Source organism: Gastrolobium bilobum, unplaced genomic scaffold, assembly GCF_033153095.1.
Source record: "Gastrolobium bilobum isolate Gb01-03AN ecotype WA unplaced genomic scaffold, APGP_CSIRO_Gbil_v1 utg12063, whole genome shotgun sequence".
NCBI classification, from domain to species: Eukaryota; Viridiplantae; Streptophyta; class Magnoliopsida; order Fabales; family Fabaceae; genus Gastrolobium; species Gastrolobium bilobum.
The window spans coordinates 265355-284302 of record NW_026899021.1 but is presented as its reverse complement, the minus strand read 5'-3'; the positions used below and the strand labels follow the sequence as shown (position 1 = coordinate 284302).

General features: G+C 30.5%; 2 protein-coding genes across 2 annotated transcripts; one reads left to right on the top strand and one right to left on the bottom strand.

Moving 5' to 3' along the window:
• Window positions 1–5651: 5651 nt before the first annotated feature.
• LOC133286278 (protein LITTLE ZIPPER 2-like) lies at window positions 5652–6664 on the top strand. The gene is made up of 2 exons (XM_061483672.1): window positions 5652–6028; window positions 6118–6664. Exons 1-2 carry the CDS (start codon window positions 5916–5918, stop codon window positions 6332–6334), a joined length of 330 nt encoding a protein of 109 aa, XP_061339656.1. The 5' UTR covers window positions 5652–5915; the 3' UTR covers window positions 6335–6664.
• A 1654-nt stretch (window positions 6665–8318) lies between these two features.
• LOC133286257 (4-hydroxy-tetrahydrodipicolinate synthase, chloroplastic) lies at window positions 8319–11222 on the bottom strand. The gene is made up of 3 exons (XM_061483652.1): window positions 10955–11222; window positions 9923–10003; window positions 8319–9406 (listed from the first exon to the last, which is right to left on the bottom strand). The coding sequence occupies exons 1-3, from the start codon at window positions 11044–11046 to the stop codon at window positions 8479–8481; spliced, it is 1101 nt and encodes a 366-aa protein (XP_061339636.1). The 5' UTR covers window positions 11047–11222; the 3' UTR covers window positions 8319–8478.
• Between the last annotated feature and the right edge of the window lie 7726 nt (window positions 11223–18948).

Below are 18948 nucleotides of genomic sequence, written 5' to 3'. Positions count from 1 at the left end.
ATGTTTAAAAATGTCATGATGATGATGGTAATAGAAGACGAAGCTAAGTGATAATGATGATGAGGATGTGTACCAATTTTGAAGGCAATCAATGGCAGTGGATAATTGAGTGGCAGGAAGATCATAGATTTCTAATTTGAATGGAAGGGAAATTGTGATGTTGAGGTGGACCACATTGTTGATGGTGAGAGGTGAATGAGATAGCAGTCAATACATAAATAGTGCATGTGAAACTACAGCTACTCTCCAGTTAATTATAATTGTTCACATATATCTCCATCCATCCATCTATATATATATATATATATATATATATATATATATATATATATATATATTCTATTCTATTACTTTATTTTATGATATATTTCACCATGCATTTATCAAATGCAAAAAGGAGTTTAATATTTACATATAGGACATTTTTGGTTAATAGAAAATTTTAAGTATATTTTTTCTAATTAATAAGATACTTTGTAACAAAGGTAATATATAGTTTCCAATGAGTATATTGGCCCCCCACCTTCCGAACCACCTTAGAATCCTTTCATGAATTACCTATGGTTATCTCACGAAATCGGTTATATATCTTTCAGAATATATTTTTTGATTTCACGATCATAGTAATGGATTATTCTGCTTTGATATGGTTATAATTATAGGGTCTTTACACTCTGATACATATTTAACCTATTTGAATTCTCCATCCTAATATTAACTTGAGCGTAAGAGTAATTTCTGCATGTAGAAAACCCTCGATTCTATCAACGGAACACCACCATCAACCAACTTACAAGAAGATTCAAAGAGTTTATTCATATATTTCATGTAATTACATTGACCAATAACAAAATCATACAGACTATAATAATTTGATAAAAAATTTATGCAAAATGAAGTCTTCTATCAATATGAACTACTTAGAATTAAAAGGACTTAAATAAAAATACATAATTGCATGACGATAAATTTATATAAAACTTTTACCGTGACCACATATTATGGAGTCATACACAGTCAAGTGAAATTCAATTTACGAAATTATTTAATCTATGGACAACAACATTGTGCTAAAGGCCATAACGTCGGAGGAATCAATATTGCAAGGCATAGAAGGGGAGTTCATAAACATCTATACCGTGAAATCAATTTTCGACGAAATGAAAAAGAAATATATGACAGAATCTATGACACTAATCAAGTCACTAGGATTGGTCTAGTGATGAGAGGTTTGTGTAAGTTATTTTAGGTTATGTGTTCAATTCTTACTTATATCCAAAAAAATATGACCCAATTCAAAATGCATGCATTTGTCTTACACACTTTAATATGAGTATGGCAGGACAAATATTTTTTTTCAATGTATATATAAAACTTGATTTTTAGTGATAATGTAAAATTAAAATTATTATTTTTAAAATAATTTGAGTTTTCTTTTTGAATTCTTAAATGGGATTATAAGGTTTTTATTCTTTTTAAGAGGAATTCAATAGTTTTAGTTAAGTGAAATTAGGAAACTCTTTTAGTGAAAATGTATGAAAAAAATTATTTTTGATGAGCAAAATGAGTAATAAATAGGTGGGAATAGCGATCAAGTAAAATTGTTTCCTTTTCTTTCCGTTTTAGAAACTTGGATGTGAGTAAAAGATAAGCTGTACTCCTATTAATTAAAGGAAAAGACAGGTCTATCCCCTTCCTTCCTTCAATATATATCACCACACAAATCTCAAATGCCACACACCCCACATGCACCCAAAAGAATCTTCTCTAAAATTACATAAAATATATATATAGATAAGTTGTACACCTATAAACTATACCCAAAAATATAAGCAATAAAATCATCTTGAAAATAATGGTGAGGGATTTTGATATCATAGTTGACTACCAACATCTTCCTCCCCCGTAGTGCAAGTATTTTGGAGGTAGTAATACAAGAAATGAGTGAAGGCTTGTGGTCCTTGTCCCTCATCAAATGGCTCAACCTTCCTTGTTCAAAAGGACATGATGAGGGATTCAAGAAGAACCCATCTTTGAAATCTATCTTTGGTAAAAATCAAACATGTACAAGTATTTACATAATATATGCTAGCATGAAAAAAGATGCATATCACCATCAAAGTCATACGTAAATTACTTTTTCCCCTTTCCCTCTGCTTTTCCTTTCTAGCTTCTCTACTAAATGAAAAGGACTCTCTTTAAGATCAAAATAGCCCCACACGTTTTGCCTTAGTATGAAACTTCGCTTTCCTAGCTATAGCATCTCCACATTAGCCATACCTATATGTCGCATTGCTGCTTCTTTTCATCTTAAATTTTACTTCACAAACATATAAAACAATCAATTCAATTTACCATCTTGGTTATTAGCAAACTATTATATCATGCATGTAAAATATATAAACTATGTCCATTATATATATATATATATATACCAAGGTAATATTTGTGACACCATTGTGTTAAGGGGAACATGTGAAGTGGCTTAGCTGAAGTTGGACGAGAATACTAGATTCCACTATATACCATCATGATATAAACAAAAACCATCCAATGAATGTGAGAGAGGGGACACAAATGGTCATGATGATAGTGAAGAAGATGAAGCCAAATGGGGTTCATTTTCCAAATAAATGAGCATGGCTTTGGTACTCAATTACATGAAGAAAAGGGACAAAAGAAGGGACCTAACCACATTGACTATTTACACCCTTCATACTTGTTACCAATACATCACTCATTTTCCATTGGCTTCTTCTTACCCCCCATGTGATTTTCACGTGCTATTCCATGTGACTCTTCTTTTGAAGTTGGACTTAGATTGGTTCATCTAAAGTAACATACCCAAATTAAATTTGTAATTATATAAAATAATGTATGCCCTGTAATGAAGCTGTATCTATTTTGTCTTTTGACCATTGTATCTAATTGGTTGCATTTTGTTTCTCCAAAACTAAGTATTTAATAGTGATTACGTCTTTGGTAGGCTATCTAGACGAAATTAAAATTTTGAGCTAGCCTAACCAGGTTGACGATAAATAAATAAAACACCGGGGGTTATGTAAAAAAACAAAAAAAAGATTAAGAATAATGACAATGTTTTGAATTTTCATTGCTTGAACTTATAGAAGCCTAACACGTAAAGACATTTCCATAATGTGAAAGGAACAAAGAGGATTAGAAAGATTGAGTCTGCTTTTCAAACAAAACCTTTCTTACGTACTTAAGACCAGTCTTAACTATTATATGAAACAAATAATCACTTTTTGACCCTACAATGTTATATATATATATATATATATATATATATATATATATATATATATATATATATGGGGCAGGATATTCTTACACCGGTGTAAGAGTTAGAAGTCTTACACTCAATCTTGACCATTGATCCACTTGTATCCAATAGTTCACATTACTAAAAAATTTGAGCCCTTAGATATAAGTGGGATTAACGGACAAGATTAAGAGTGTAACTTACACTGGTGTAAAATGATCCTAACCCTATATATATATATATATATATATATATATATATATATATATATATATATATATATATATATATATATATATATATATATATATGAGACAGGATATTCTTACACCGGTGTAAGAGTTAGAAGTCTTACACTCAATCTTGACCATTGATCCACTTGTATCAAATGGCTCACATTACTAAAACAATTAGAGTCTTTAGATATAAGTGAGATCAATGGACAAGATTGAAAGTGTAACTTACACTGGTGTAAAATGATCCTGACCCTATATATATATATGGGGATAGATCTTTTGACTTTGGTGTATGACTTTGAAGTCTTACTCTCCATCTTAACCGTTGATTTCCGTCCATTTAACAGTTACAGTTTATTGAGTTATACCAATTATTTAATTATTAATTTTAAATAAATAATAACCATTAGATGGACGATTAAAATAGAGAGTAAGACTTCTAAGTATTACACTAGAGTCAAAAGATCGCTTCCATATATATGTACCTTAATAAAGAGAGAGAATAATATATATTCTTCTTTATTCAAATATTTAATTATTATCAAAATTAAGTAAGTATTTTAATAAAATTATATGTTATTAAAATAATAGAAATAAAGAATACAAAATATTCAAACTATGACTTACTAATTTCTAAAAATGAAATTCTTAAGAGATCATCATATTTGAATCCTATGATTTACATCTTCCTCAATTTCCCATCACTTTTAATAATAGATATAAGATACCTAAATTGTCTGACTAATTGTATGGTATAATCTCCAATTTTCACCTCTACTTTTAGCCCCATCATTCCTATCCTTAATGGCCAAAGTATAAGCAACATGAACTCCCTTCTTCTCTAGCACCTCCCAAAGGATTTCTCTTTAATGCCCTATTGTATGCCTTTTTTTTTTTTTGGAGATATATATATTGTTTTTGCAATTCGATCGGATATAATGAAGGCCAAAGGTATTTCCAAAAATACTTCTCCATAAAGCTCACGTTATTATATCTTGTTGTTTCCTCCTACACCTCTCTATCAAACCTCGCAAAAAGGCATATTGCTTCCATGGGTGGCTTTGGGTATAAAACTAATCTCAACCTTCGGTCATTTTTTTAGGAGACTACGTTTCTTATGTTGTGACAATTTTATCTTATGCAGCAGATAAAAAAATAAGTGAGACGTACTAAGGAGAAGAAAGAAAAGAAAAGTAGATACCATTTATTTTTTGTATATGTATAAGACAAAATTATCTCATACAATATGAGAGACGTATTTTACAATAGAATGTATAATTTTGGTACACATTTAGTTCTTACGAAAAAAACAATGAATCGTTTATCATCTCCCAATCTATGAAGATTTATATACCATGAAACAAAACAAAAAAATTTGGTTTTTCTTTATCAAGATGCCCTTGACGGTTAGTATTTCTATCCGTGGCACTTGTGTTACTTGAGACAACCTGAAGTAAAGGGGGCAACCCCTTGTCTATAACAATAAATATGGAAACTACAAGCAACCATAAAGTGGTCCATTGTAAATGAACCTGGAGTAATTGTATGTTGCCCATTTTGAATATGATGTCAAACTTGTCTTCTATTCTACCATAATTAGCACAACTAATTTGATTACAATCCACATGACTTTATGACTATTTTTCTCCTTTGAAGATCCCATAGTAAGAGTGAGGACCTTGAAACTGAAGGGGAAACTTCTAAATTCGAAAAAAGTGTAACTCAACTTATAGGATGGGGTACGGTACTTTTTTTTTTATGTGCCCCCATCTTAATTTCTCACTCAATGTTAGCAAGGAATACATTTTTTGTGCTACTGTGCACAGTAAAGATTCAGTACATCCCATCAATCAAAATATTACATGTTAGTTAAAGTTTTTTTTTGTCTGTTAAATTTTTTTTCTCTCCTATGATATGTAATGCTCTTATTAATAAGATACACTGAATTTTGATACTAGTACCAAAGATTTATTCCAGCCAAGTTCAAGTTAGAACCTTTAGACTCTGAAACAAAGAAATCAAAAAGGCCAAGAAAGCAGAGAGGTTTTTTTCTTCATCCCCTTCTGCCTTTCCCTCATATATTGCTGCCCTTTGTAATCATGAGTCCTTGTGTCATCATTGCTATAGAACTCTCTCTCTCTCTCTCTCTTGCATATACAATAATACAAATACAAAATCACAGCTATATAACTTTTCTTTCACCTTACTAGTTTCTTATCATTTTTCTCACCTATAAAAACCCCTTATAGCCTAATTGTTACGCCTCACTATCATCTCTTAAGTTTTCCCATTTTTGTTTATTTTTATTATTCAGTTTTGCAAGAGAACCTTATCTCTCAAGCTTCTAACCCCTTCTCAGAGAGAGAGAGAGAGACTTGGTTTTAAAGGGTAAAGTTATGTGCTCTTTCTCTTCAAAACAAACCCCTTATGGTGCTCTCTTTTTGACACTTCCACGTCCATGGCCATCCAAGAGACACCACAAGCACCTTCAGTTGGGGTTGCTCAACAGGTACGTACTGTTGTTTCTACCATGTTATTTTTGCTGTTTCTTGCAGCTTCTATGCATGTGTAACATTGGCTTGTATGATCATGGTACAGAAAGAGAGCACAATTGAAAGAAGCAAGACAAAGGAAAAGGATGATTGTGGTGAAAGCAGAGATTGAGATGAAAAACTTGAAATTGTACATGGAGAACCAAAGCATCATAGAGGAGAATGAGAAGTTGAGGAAACAAGCCATGCTTCTGCACAAGGAGAATCAGGCCCTCTTATCTCAGCTCCAAAAGAAGCTTTCACAACAAAACAACAATAACTAGCTATTAGCTGATATATACAGTTTATTCAGTGTGGCCAAGAGTAGGAAAAATTTAAGGGTCTGTGTCATTGATCCTTTTTCTGATATATGTTAGCCTTGAATCTTAACTCTCTCTCTCTTTTCTCTTATTTTCTTCTTAGTTCGAGGTTAAATTAATTAATTTTCTAGCAATAAGTTTAGAGCCGTAAAATAAAGATAAATAGGTAATATGCCAAGTGTAACCATTACATGGAATATGGATTAGTGCAATGCTGTGTTAGTTCAAATTTGTCACTTCCTGTTAGTTTCTCTGATGGTATGTTTTGAGAAGGCAACACTGAATAGTTAATCATGTCTTGGCTTTTCTTCTTGTGGGTATAATTTATTTATTTTTATACTTACCCTAATTATATTTTTGAGATTATTCGGGTTTTCAGGTATCCCTACAATATGAGATTAATCTCGAATCTCCCTAGGTATCCTTACAATATGAGATTAATTCCGAATCTCCCTAGGTATCCCAACAATATGAGACTAGTCTCGAGTCCGAAACGGAACAATTTCATTTATAATTATATGTTCTATAATAAAATGGGATATCTCTACAAATCAGATTAATCCCGAATCTCCCTAGGTATCCCAACAATATGAGACTAATCTCGAGTCCGAAATGGAACAATTTCATTTATAATTATACGTTCTACAATAAAATGGATAAATTATTCTGTCTATCCTTGTTTTGCCCATCTTTACCTATCTCTCTTAACACCATTAAATTATAATCTCATCCAACGGTAGAGATTTGCAGGATAAAACAAACATTTTTACTTCTTCCTCTCCCCCACTGCCTCCCACCCCCTCTCTCTCATGTGACAATGCTCATTGAAATGTGAAAACAAAAATATTTATTATCAACAAAACGTTTCAGAGAAATCCAATCTCACGAGTTGGGAAATTTCTGAAATCATGGCTCCAATTAAGGCTACACAGAGATTCAAGCCAATTCGATGGTTCAATCAACTAAACCTAAATCAATAAAAAAATTCCCACGTTGATTCGAGTCGTTAGTCTGGTTTTGGGACGAGATTGATTTGTACAACTGATGCCTTGATAATCAACGAAGAGGATGGTGGTCAAAAGACGTAGGAGGAGAAAGAAATGGCGGGAGGCAGTGGGAGAGAGAAAGGGATAAAATGATTTATTTTATTTTATCCCGTGAATCTCTATCATTGGATGAGATTGTAATATAACAATATTAAGAGAAGTAGGTAAAGGTAGACAAAATAACTTATCCCTAATAAAATCATATTCATTTTCAATAGAATAAGCATATTTTGTAATATAATAACATCCAGTAGTTAGCTTACATGTCCTTTTGTTTTGTTTTTTTGGTAAATAGCTTACATGTCTTTGTAAAGGCTTAGGTACTACTCATTCTTGGTATTTGTTATACAAGAGCAGTGTATAGAAATATCACAAGATTCAGCTATTTGATTCGGTGCAATTACAATGGCAGCAGATGCCAAATGATATGTTCGTTCTCAAGAGCAATACACAATCAGTTCAGTAAATACATGATTCAAGACCCAATATCATAAATAATTAATCTTCCTATCACTATTTTATCTTCCCGTGATCATAGTTAATGTAAGCAGCGGTTGCAGATTACAGGACTAAAATGTCCAATAGGCAAAATTCATTTGAGATAATGAGAAAATTTACACCAGAAAACTAAGAAGGGGAAGGAAAGCAAAGACATGATCTTCACTTAATGCTTCAATAATAATTTCCTCTCTGCCTTGTATATGTATTATATGCTAAAAATCTTCTGAAAAGAAAAGCTAAGCTACCATACAGAGGAATATAAGGGAAGTAAATCAGGGATTTGTTCTTCATTATAATGTTTCACTGCTTTGATGTAAACCTCCTTTCGTTTTAACTTAAGCAGAGCTCTGATTTCTATCATTACATCAGTGAGTTTGTGTCATTAAAAGGATATTTGGCAAGATTTAAACAAAGTTAATAAAACATGCAGTTGCATTATAATTCCGAACAAATTTGAACCAGTTTCCAACTACAAAATAGTCACTCAAAACAAACTAGACTTGAACTCACTACTCCGCAAAACCCTGGAAAGGATACAATGAGCCTAGAAGGTAACCTAAATTAATAACGACTAACCAAGAAAAAGTCATCATCATCAAGAACCTCAACATCTTTTGTTCCAACAAAATGCTCTCGACCAATTTTCTTCACCAAATTGACAAATTCTATCCTTTTCTCCAAAGGGAGCGGTACAAATGGTAACCTGAAAACTGGCCTCACAACCCCAAGTTGAGCAAGAGCTGTGTTCAAACCAATGGGGTTTGGCATGTGGAAAAGCCAGTCAATCAGAGGCAAGAGCTTAGAATTCAGTGCAGGATTCTTTCCCCCAAACATGAGTTCTCGCATTAAACCAGGAATCAGGTTGCTTGCAACAGATATCACTCCAGTAGCACCATAGCCCCATCTAGCATCATGGCATTGATCATCGTTCCCACTCCACACAACAATTCCATTACCTGTATACTGTTTGATCCGGTCATTTCCCACGCACTCCTTGACACCAGCCAAGTTAGCACTTTCAGTTAAGGATTGAATTACATGTGGAGGAATGTCTTGACCGGTCCGTGAAGGCACATTATATATGATTGTTGGCCCCATGGAAAGCACACAATGAAAGTGTGAAACCATACCATCCAAGGAGGTTTTGCCATAGTAAGGGTTTATATGAAGCGCAGCATGCATTCCAACAGCAAAACCCTGCTCGGTGGCATGAATTGCTTCCCTGGTGGAGTTGCTTCCTGTATTTCCAATAACTTTAATTTTCCCACCAAAACAGTTGACTGTGTGAGCAATAAGCATTATGTGCTCTTCCCAGCTCATTAATTGGCCTTCACCGGTTGTGCCACCAACAATAACACCTTCAGCTCCATTTACAATCTGCATATTCACTAAGTCATCATATGCTTCAAGATCAAATCGACCATCAGGTAGGTATGGAGTTTTAATGGCAGTAATCAATCTCAGACACTTTATGTCCTCTGTAGAAGTCCTGTAAATACAATACATATAGCTTCATTTGTACAGATTCTTATGATTTAGATTTGTAAATGAAACCAGCAACACAAGTAGATAGTCATTCATGAAGCTCGAAACACATATCAATGTTTTTTAATACACTCCTTAAAATATGTACTTATAAAATTGCACTTTTAAAAAAAAAATTATAAATCATTATAAATCTGCTGTGCAATCAAAGATACATATCTATATGACATATGAGCCTTGTATTACAAACTAAGTCTCAAAGTGAATCATAACGGATAAACACATGCAAATTAAGTTCAGAGTACAAATTAGTGAGAGAATATTGTTTAAAGCTCTAGATGCTTGCATCACAAACCAGAAATGAAAACCATTTTCTGCGTCTCTTCCAGAAATCCTACTCATAGCATACATTCTATAGTTCCATCCTAATCTACACAATATACACATAATATACAAAACATCATCTGGAAAATAAAACAATAAATGAATTTGAAACAGTAAACTCATAATTCAAACTCACCTGTTTTTCATCTCAAAACTACGCATTGGGAGGTGGAAATTGGATCTCACAGCTGCTTGTGTAGGCTTCCAGCATGAGTTCCTGATTCATACAAACAAATGTATAAATTAACAGAAAAATATTTCTGCAGTTAATGCAGATAAATTATCTGCATTTACTTCCAAAACGATGTCGTTTTGGGATTGAAAGATTAGAAAATTATAATTATAAAAACTATAATAACCCTGAAATAAATTAAAATTACAAAAACACCATGATTTCCGCCCCAAAACGACGTCGTATTGGGCTTACTGCAGATAACTTATCTGCAGTAACTGCATAAAAAGCTAACCCATAAATTAAACAAACAAAAATTTTGATTGATGATATAAAATTGATATTTTTCTGCAGCCCAATCGACACCAATCACACTGGTCTAAGACATACAGAACCCCCTAAATAGTTTCACCAACGACACTGACAAAATCATATTGCAACATGAAAAGCTCAATAAGATACTAATTTGAAAAGAAAAAGGATTAACCAAACTAAAAAATCGAGAACAAGGATCTTTCACACCAATAGATCATTTTACTACTTTTCATTATGCCAAACAGAAAGCATTATTTCCTACAAAGAACTGAGAAGAGGTAACTACGAAGTTTGACCGTTTACCCAAGTTTGCAAAAAAAAAAAAAGACAAAAATTTTAATAAACCCACACATTAATCCAGTTCAATACCATCTTATGTCTCTGAAAATCATTTTTCTCCTCATAATCACTTATTCACACGTATAGCTACATTGTAAAAAATGGTCCATTCATGCATACAAATCAACAATGATACTATTAAAAAAAAAAAAAAAACCCTTTTTTTCATTAATTTTCCATAACCCATATCTATATATGTCTACAAATCAAAATCAGAACTAAAAATATTCAAAAATATAATCTATCCAAAACCAAAAAAATGCATAAATAACACTACTATTAGTCAGATCTCAGAAATATAATTTCAAGTAATAATAAATAAATTAAAAAAAAAAATAGAACCTGGTGTTTCTATTATGGGTGACATTGGAGGGGCAAACAGGGAAAGTTGTTCCTCTGAAGCAGAGGCTGCTATAGCTCTTCAATATCGCCATCACTGAAACCCACTTCGCAGTTCAGAAAAAAGATGGTAATCCGGCAAACCCAGAAACGGCGTCGCTTTAAGCGTGGTTGGTGGTGAGAGAGATTTTAGAGTGAAAGAAAATAAAAAATGGCGGCGAAGATGGACTTTGATTTGGGCGTGCGTGCTGCTTATCTTACTAAAGCCAATAAGGAGCAGAGGTAGTAATAGTATAGTGATGGCACTCAATGATGTTTATATTTAGTTTAAGTAATTGAACCTTAAAGTTATTCAATAAAAAATTTGGCACGAGGACGCATCATTATGTTTAAATAATTAGGATAGATTATTTTATCTATCATTCTTTTTTTCCTATCTTTGTTTATTATTCTCTAACATCATAGTTAGATCATAATCTCAATAGAAAAGGGAAATAATAAATATAGATGAGATTCTGATCTAACGGTACTAAACAGTGATAGACAAAGGTAGGTAGAAAAAAATGATAAATAATATAATTTATTCCAAATAATAATAATAATAAGGAAAAAATATTTCTCCAGAGTTACTGGAGATGAAATTATCTCCGTTGAGCTCAACACGACATCGTTTTGGGATTATAAGAATTAAAAATTATAAGGATAAAAACTAAAATAACCTTGCAATATAAAATTACAATGATAAAGACTAATATAACCTTTCAATATATTAGAATTACAAAAACACCTTAATTTCTGCTCAAAAAATGACATCTTTTTGAGTTCATTGGAAATAATTTATCTCCGTTTACTGTAGAAATCTTTTACCCTAATAATAATAATAATAATAATATAATTGCTCTTGATTAGTTTGGGTAAAAGATTCATACTCTTCACCAGATTAGCTAATTTCTTTTTGTAGTTGGGATCACGGACCCGATATTAATCCTTTATATTTCCTATACTGTTTTTATAAGTTAATTAGTTAGTTTGTTTTATTCTACCTGTGTTAATTTTTTCATATCCTGATTAGAACTGATCACTCTAATTATAAGGCTTTGAGGGTTAGAGCTCACAATAGACATATTGGGGTTTTAATCTGAACAATGGTAGAATAACAATTTGTGCATGACCTAGACATAGACTTACATAGATTGCAGACTTTTAATTCATTTGCTTAATGCTTAATTCAAGAGAGATTACTAAGACATTAGGATTCTAATTGGGTTAAAGGGTTGAGATCACTAAGACATTAGGGTTCAACTATTTTATAGGGAAATAATGAATTGTCTAATCAAACCAATTAGTTAATTATAAAATACAATATAGGAATATAAGGGAGGATCAGAGATGAAGTGCGTCATGTGACTACGGTCTTTTTACAATTTTTAATCAATTTTATAATTTCTTGACGTTCTTGATAATTTCTTGCATGCTTTTAAATATTATTGTTTTTAAAATTTTGTTTTTAAAATTGCAACAATCAATCACTTTTACAATCAAACCAATCTTCTTTTTCAACTTAAAGAGAATAGTTAAATTAATACTTGGTGCATTAATTCTCGAGGGAACAATCTTTACTTATCACTCTTATTACTTGAAACGAACGGTATACTTGCCGATTTTGCAACAAGGTGCATTCCTTTTATTTGTTTTTTTTTGCTAAAGTATATAGATCCAGTTCAATGTTTTTATTCTTTTGTGTTTTTTACTCTCCTTCAGGTTAAAAGACTGAAGCTTCGTAAAAACAATTGGGATTCAGACACTTATGAGTTTGATGAGGTGCTTACTGAATATGCATCACAGAAACGGGTCTATGAAGTTGTGGCTAAGCCAGTTAGTTGTAGAGGTCTGTTATAATGGTACACCAATCAAGCGTCATATTTCATTTTCATGGTCCCTTTCTCTCTCATTCTTCTTTCTTTCTCTCTCTTCTCTTTTTTTTTCTACCCGGTAGCACCAAATATTCACTTGTCATATTGAGCTTGCACTCAGCCCCTTGGCACATCATGATAATGACACTTCTCATCATTTAGTTATTTCAAAATATGTAGAAAGTAATGTGTATTTGTTTGCATTTCATATACAAATACATTTTGATTCTTTCAATGTATTAAACTTCTTTTTTATTTGGAATAAAAAATAATAAACAATTAATAACATACATATCTAATTTCTTATGTTATCACTGTTTGTCTTAGTTTATTTAGATGATTTTAAATGTATTTTTGTAATCATTAATTAGTATGTATATTTAATTAAAAACAATAATTTTAATTCTTTATTCAAAGATAGTTGGTTGCGTAACCTAATTTGCAAATTTTGATATGTTTTAATCTGATTGAATATATAAGTTGAATGAGTTGAAAGACATTTCAAACGCTTAGGGAAAATTGTGTAAGAAATTTGATAAATATCAGCATTAAAAAATATTTCATTTAAATAAATACTTTAAAAAATAAAAAAACAAATCATTAAACTTATTACTTTCTTAATTTCTAATGCATTGTGATGGGCTTCTCAAAAGCACTATGTAAGTTTTTTTATTTTTGAAAACACACTGGGTTATCTTCCTTTCCTTGTGTCTTAGCTTTTAAATAATACAAGCATGAATTTCTTTAGGTCACACAATTACAACGGGTATTATCATATGTGTTGCATGAATACTTTTGTATTTGTTCATCTGTATTTGGTTGTCTAACATAATTAGTTTTTGGGAAAAATGTTTGTCCTTTTAAATGACACAACTTATATTCTTTCACTCTCACAAAGAGGTAAGATAACACAACTTATATCCTTTCACTCTCACAAAGAGGTGAGACCCGCACCTTTATAATTTTTTGTTCACTCTCTCTCTCCTTCTTTATCTATCTCTTTCTCTCACTTAAAATGACACAATTTTACAACCTTTAAAATGATACACACTTTTCCCTTAGTTTTTTAAGTATCAAATTTATTTATTTCTTTTTCAGAAATAAAAAACAATAAAGTACAAAAGAAAATAAGATTTATTATGCATTTGTTAGCCTCCCATTTTTATATTGTCATTGCAATTATTTGCTTAGTTTTTTTTGGTAGACTTATTTGCTTAATTTATTTGGATACCTTTTTATTTATTATGTTTATATCAATAACAAAATAATGATATTGACTATTTGTTTAAGGACAGTTAGTTGCTTCGACTCACGATTATACAAGTTTTGTCACGATTATGCTATTTTATCTCTTCTTTATTGTAATTTTATATATAAGAGTGCTTTTTTTTATTTTAACATCCAAACAACTTTTTTTATGTAAAAATAATTTTCAGATCATACATCCAAACGTAAAATAACTTTACCTTTTAAAAAAAGTTATTTTAAAAAAAATAATGCATAAAAAATCATTTTTTTTAAAGTTCATCCAAATGGGCCCTAATATTATATAATTGTATTAGAAAATTAAACATTTTCTAATACTGCTAAGTCTCGTCAAGTTATGAAGAGTGCCTAGTGGAATTAGGTCTTGATAAGTTCCTAAGTGAGCTAGAATTTTTAGAGTGGCGATCAACATAGTTTCCCTAAGACTTCTGGAGATTGCTGTGACCAAGACTATAGAAAATATAGAATATGCAAACTTGCAAGTAGATGTTATATCCATTAGTTGTTAACCCATATAGGTTGCTTATACAAAAAATATGATTTTTATAAGGCCTTAGACATTCTTATCTTTTGAGCTAGCTTTTAAGGTAGTGATCTCAAGATTCATAATGATTGGCTCTTTCATTGAGAGTTTAGATCACAGAAAAACCTACATATATACTCGATTAAAGTGTCTTTGAGCACTGAATACTAGTAGATGAATATCCAGTGTATAGAAAAATCATCAACCAAAGAGGAGATATCTAAGTAACATTTAGGAGAGAATCATAAATATATATTAAGAGTGAATAGCACATTGCTGACGACTGAAATGGAATGCCAATCGACCATTCGCCCATATAAGAGTTGTTGACCATCCAACCATGTAAGATGGATGCCATCCGACCTTGTTAACTGCTGACCATTCGACAATGTAAAAGTTGGTCATCCGGCCAAGTAAATGCTGGCCATTAAGACTTGTAAATGTTGACCAAAAAATTGCATTGGACCTGTTTCATTTTCCAAATTCATGCTGTAAAATCCAAAAATCAGTAACAATTAGTTTAAAATTTAAACATAAGATTCTATAGTCGTCAACAATGATTGCTTTGCAGTTAAAATTTAAACATAAGATTCTAAAGTTTCTCCAAAATAAATGATCCTCAAGTATAGTTTAATTATTTGTTTAGGGTTTAAAAATTTTAATGTTATAGGAAATAAAATTATTTTCTACCCACATATAAAAATGTGTGGATCCATGTAAAAAGAATAGAGAAAAAAGAAAAATTAGGCCTAACACATTTTTATATATTTGTAGAAAATTTTATATCTTACAACTTGAGAAATTTTAATTTTTTTTTATTGTATCCGATTATATATATATATATAATAAAAATAAGGCTTTAATGTTTCTACATATTCGTTCTCAAAACGACGTCATTTTGAGTTGAAAAATTAAAAAATTATAAACAAAAAGACTATTATAATCCTGAAATAAATTATAATTACAAAAATACTTTGATTTCTAAACGACGGCGTTTTGAACTCAATGTAAATAAGTTATTTACATTGACAGTAGAAAAAGCGAACCCTAAAAATAATAAAATAAAATAATTTCACACAGATTAAGAATTTTAAACTAAAACTTCCAAAAAAAAAGAATTTTAAACTAAAAAATCAACATGCTATATAACTACACACATTTTAAGGCAGCGTGAAGGCTAACAATCCTGGACACTGCGTGGGTTGTGGCATTCTTGTCTTCGTCCTTTCCCATATTTCCAAATATACCGGCAACAACAATCAGGCTTAAAAACTATCTATGACCAAAGGGAAGAAGGAAAAATAAACAAGTTAAAAACCATCGAACAAAAGGTGAATCTAAAAAGCATTGAACAAATTAATAGGCTTTTTGACCATTTTGTTCTTCATTAATTAATTAATAATTATTTTGCCTCTTATCCGAAACTATTTATCAATCTGTCCCTTTTTAATCGATTAACTTGAAGATTTAAGATTAAATGATCAAAACTAACAAAAATAGTTGACTTAAAGATTTAATCGATTAAATATCCTTCTTAATCGATTAAATCTCCCTCTTAATTGATTTAATAGATTGAAACTTATATTTAATCGATTAAATATACCAAATGAGCGTGAAAATATTGATTGATTGCGTTTTGTATTTAATAGGAGCTGATTGCATTTTGTATTTAATATGAGTTGAATGTATTTTGTATTTAATAGAAGCTGATTGCGTTTTATTAGGAGTTGTCATTTTATGAATAGGTTACAGATTGTCACAAATTCAAATTTATTTGTAATTTGTAATTGTGAGCCTATTTATGGGCAACATTTCAATGAAATGAGTAAATATACCAAATGAGCGTGAAAGCATTGATTGTGTTTTGTATTTAATAGGAGCTGATTGCGTTTTGTATTTAATAGGATTTGAGTGTGTTTTGTATTTAATAGGAGTTGATTGCGTTTTATTAGGAATTGCCATTTTACGAGTTGGTTACAAATTGTCACCAATTCAAATTTATTTGTAATTTATAATTTGCGCATAAATAGACTCAAAATTACAAATTACAAATAGATTTGAATTGGTGACACTCTGTAACCAACTCGTAAAATGACAACTCCTAATAAAACGCAATCAGCTCCTATTAAATACAAAACACAATCAACTCCTATTAAATACAAAACGCAATCAGCTTCTATTAAATACAAAACGCAATCAGCTCCTATTAAATACAAATCGCACTCAACTCTTATTAACTTGCTAATTTGCTTCATATTTATGGAGGAGATTTGACCTTTATTGCTTGTTGGGAGATTTAATCGATTAACTTGAAGATTTAATCGATTAAATCTTCAAGTCAACTATTTTTGCCAGTTTTGACCATTTAATCGATTAAACTTCAAGTTAATCGATTAAAGAAGGGCATATTGGTAGATAGTTTCGAATAAGGGGCAAAATAGTTATTAATTAATTAATGAAGGGTAAAAGGGTAAAAAAAACCCAAATTAATAAGTATAACTCACGGGTGTATTGGATTAGGATTTTAAAAAATTATTGACATTAAATTTTTTATAGATTTTAAAAGACTTATATAGAATTGTAGTGGTTTTAAAAACTTTTTTTACAATCAAGATTTTATAAGATTGAATTTCAAAGGATTTTAATAAAATTTATAAAATTTGGTATATTTAATCGATTAAATATACCAAATGAGCGTGAAAATATTGATTGATTGTGTTTTGTATTTAATAGGAGCTGATTGCATTTTGTATTTAATAGGAGTTGAATGTATTTTGTATTTAATAGAAGCTGATTGCGTTTTATTAGGAGTTGCCATTTTACGAGTTGGTTACAGATTGTCACCAATTCAAATTTATTTGTAATTTGTAATTGTGAGCCTATTTATGGGCAACATTTCAATGAAATGAGTAAATATACCAAATGAGCGTGAAAGCATTGATTGCGTTTTGTATTTAATAGGAGCTGATTGCGTTTTGTATTTAATAGGATTTGAGTGTGTTTTGTATTTAATAGGAGTTGATTGCGTTTTATTAGGAATTGCCATTTTACGAGTTGGTTACAAATTGTCACTAATTCAAATTTATTTGTAATTTATAATTTGCGCATAAATAGACTCAAAATTACAAATTACAAGTAGATTTGAATTGGTGACAATCTGTAACCAACTCGTTAAATGACAACTCCTAATAAAACGCAATCAGCTCCTATTAAAGACAAAACACAATCAACTCCTATTAAATACAAAATGCAATCAGCTTCTATTAAATACAAAACACAATCAGCTCCTATTAAATACAAATCGTAATCAACTCTTATTAACTTGCTAATTTGCTTCATATTTATAGAGGGAATTTGACCTTTATTGCTTGTTGGGAGATTTAATCGATTAACTTGAAGATTTAATCGATTAAATCTTCAAGTCAACTATTTTTGCCAGTTTTGACCATTTAATCGATTAAACTTCAAGTTAATCGATTAAAGAAGGGCATATTGGTAGATAGTTTCGAATAAGGGGCAAAATAGTTATTAATTAATGAAGGGTAAAAGGGTAAAAAAACCCAAATTAATAAGTATAACTCACGGGTGTATTGGATTAGAATTTTAAAAAATTATTGAGATTAAATTTTTTATAGATTTTAAAAGACTTATATAGAATTGTAGTGGTTTTAAAAACTTTTTTTACAATCAAGATTTTATAAGATTGAATTTTAAATGATTTTAATAAAATTTGAAAGGATAATATGAATTTATAAGATTTTAAAAAATCAAGTGAATTTTTAACGAATATTCAAAAAAGAGTCAATAAAAAATAACAAAGAAATGTAATGATATTAAAAAACAAGTAAGACCTAATATAATTTTTTCAATCAGTAATTTGATGTCTTACAAAGCTGCATATCTCCATATATCTATACGCCCCTCCACGCATTATCATCCTCTTGTTTCTGCTCTTGGTTTTGACCAATGAGTTAAAAATTATCTTTTTCATTTAGTATAAGAGCTATACATATATTGTTATAAGACCCAAAAAAATTTTATTTATTAAAATAATTTAAAATTTGCATATTGAATCTAAAGTTAATGATAAAATTTCGTTTTAAATTTTTTGCAATTGATCTTGAAAACCTTGGTGTTTTTGTTTTATGTGATACTAGTAAATTACCCGTGCGATGCCCGGGGAAAAAAGAACAAAATATTTGTCGTCCGCCGTGGTTGGTTAATCGCACTGCAAACCTTATACTTACAAAAATCTGTGTTGCTATCTTGTTTTATATTTCAGATGGAAAAAACTA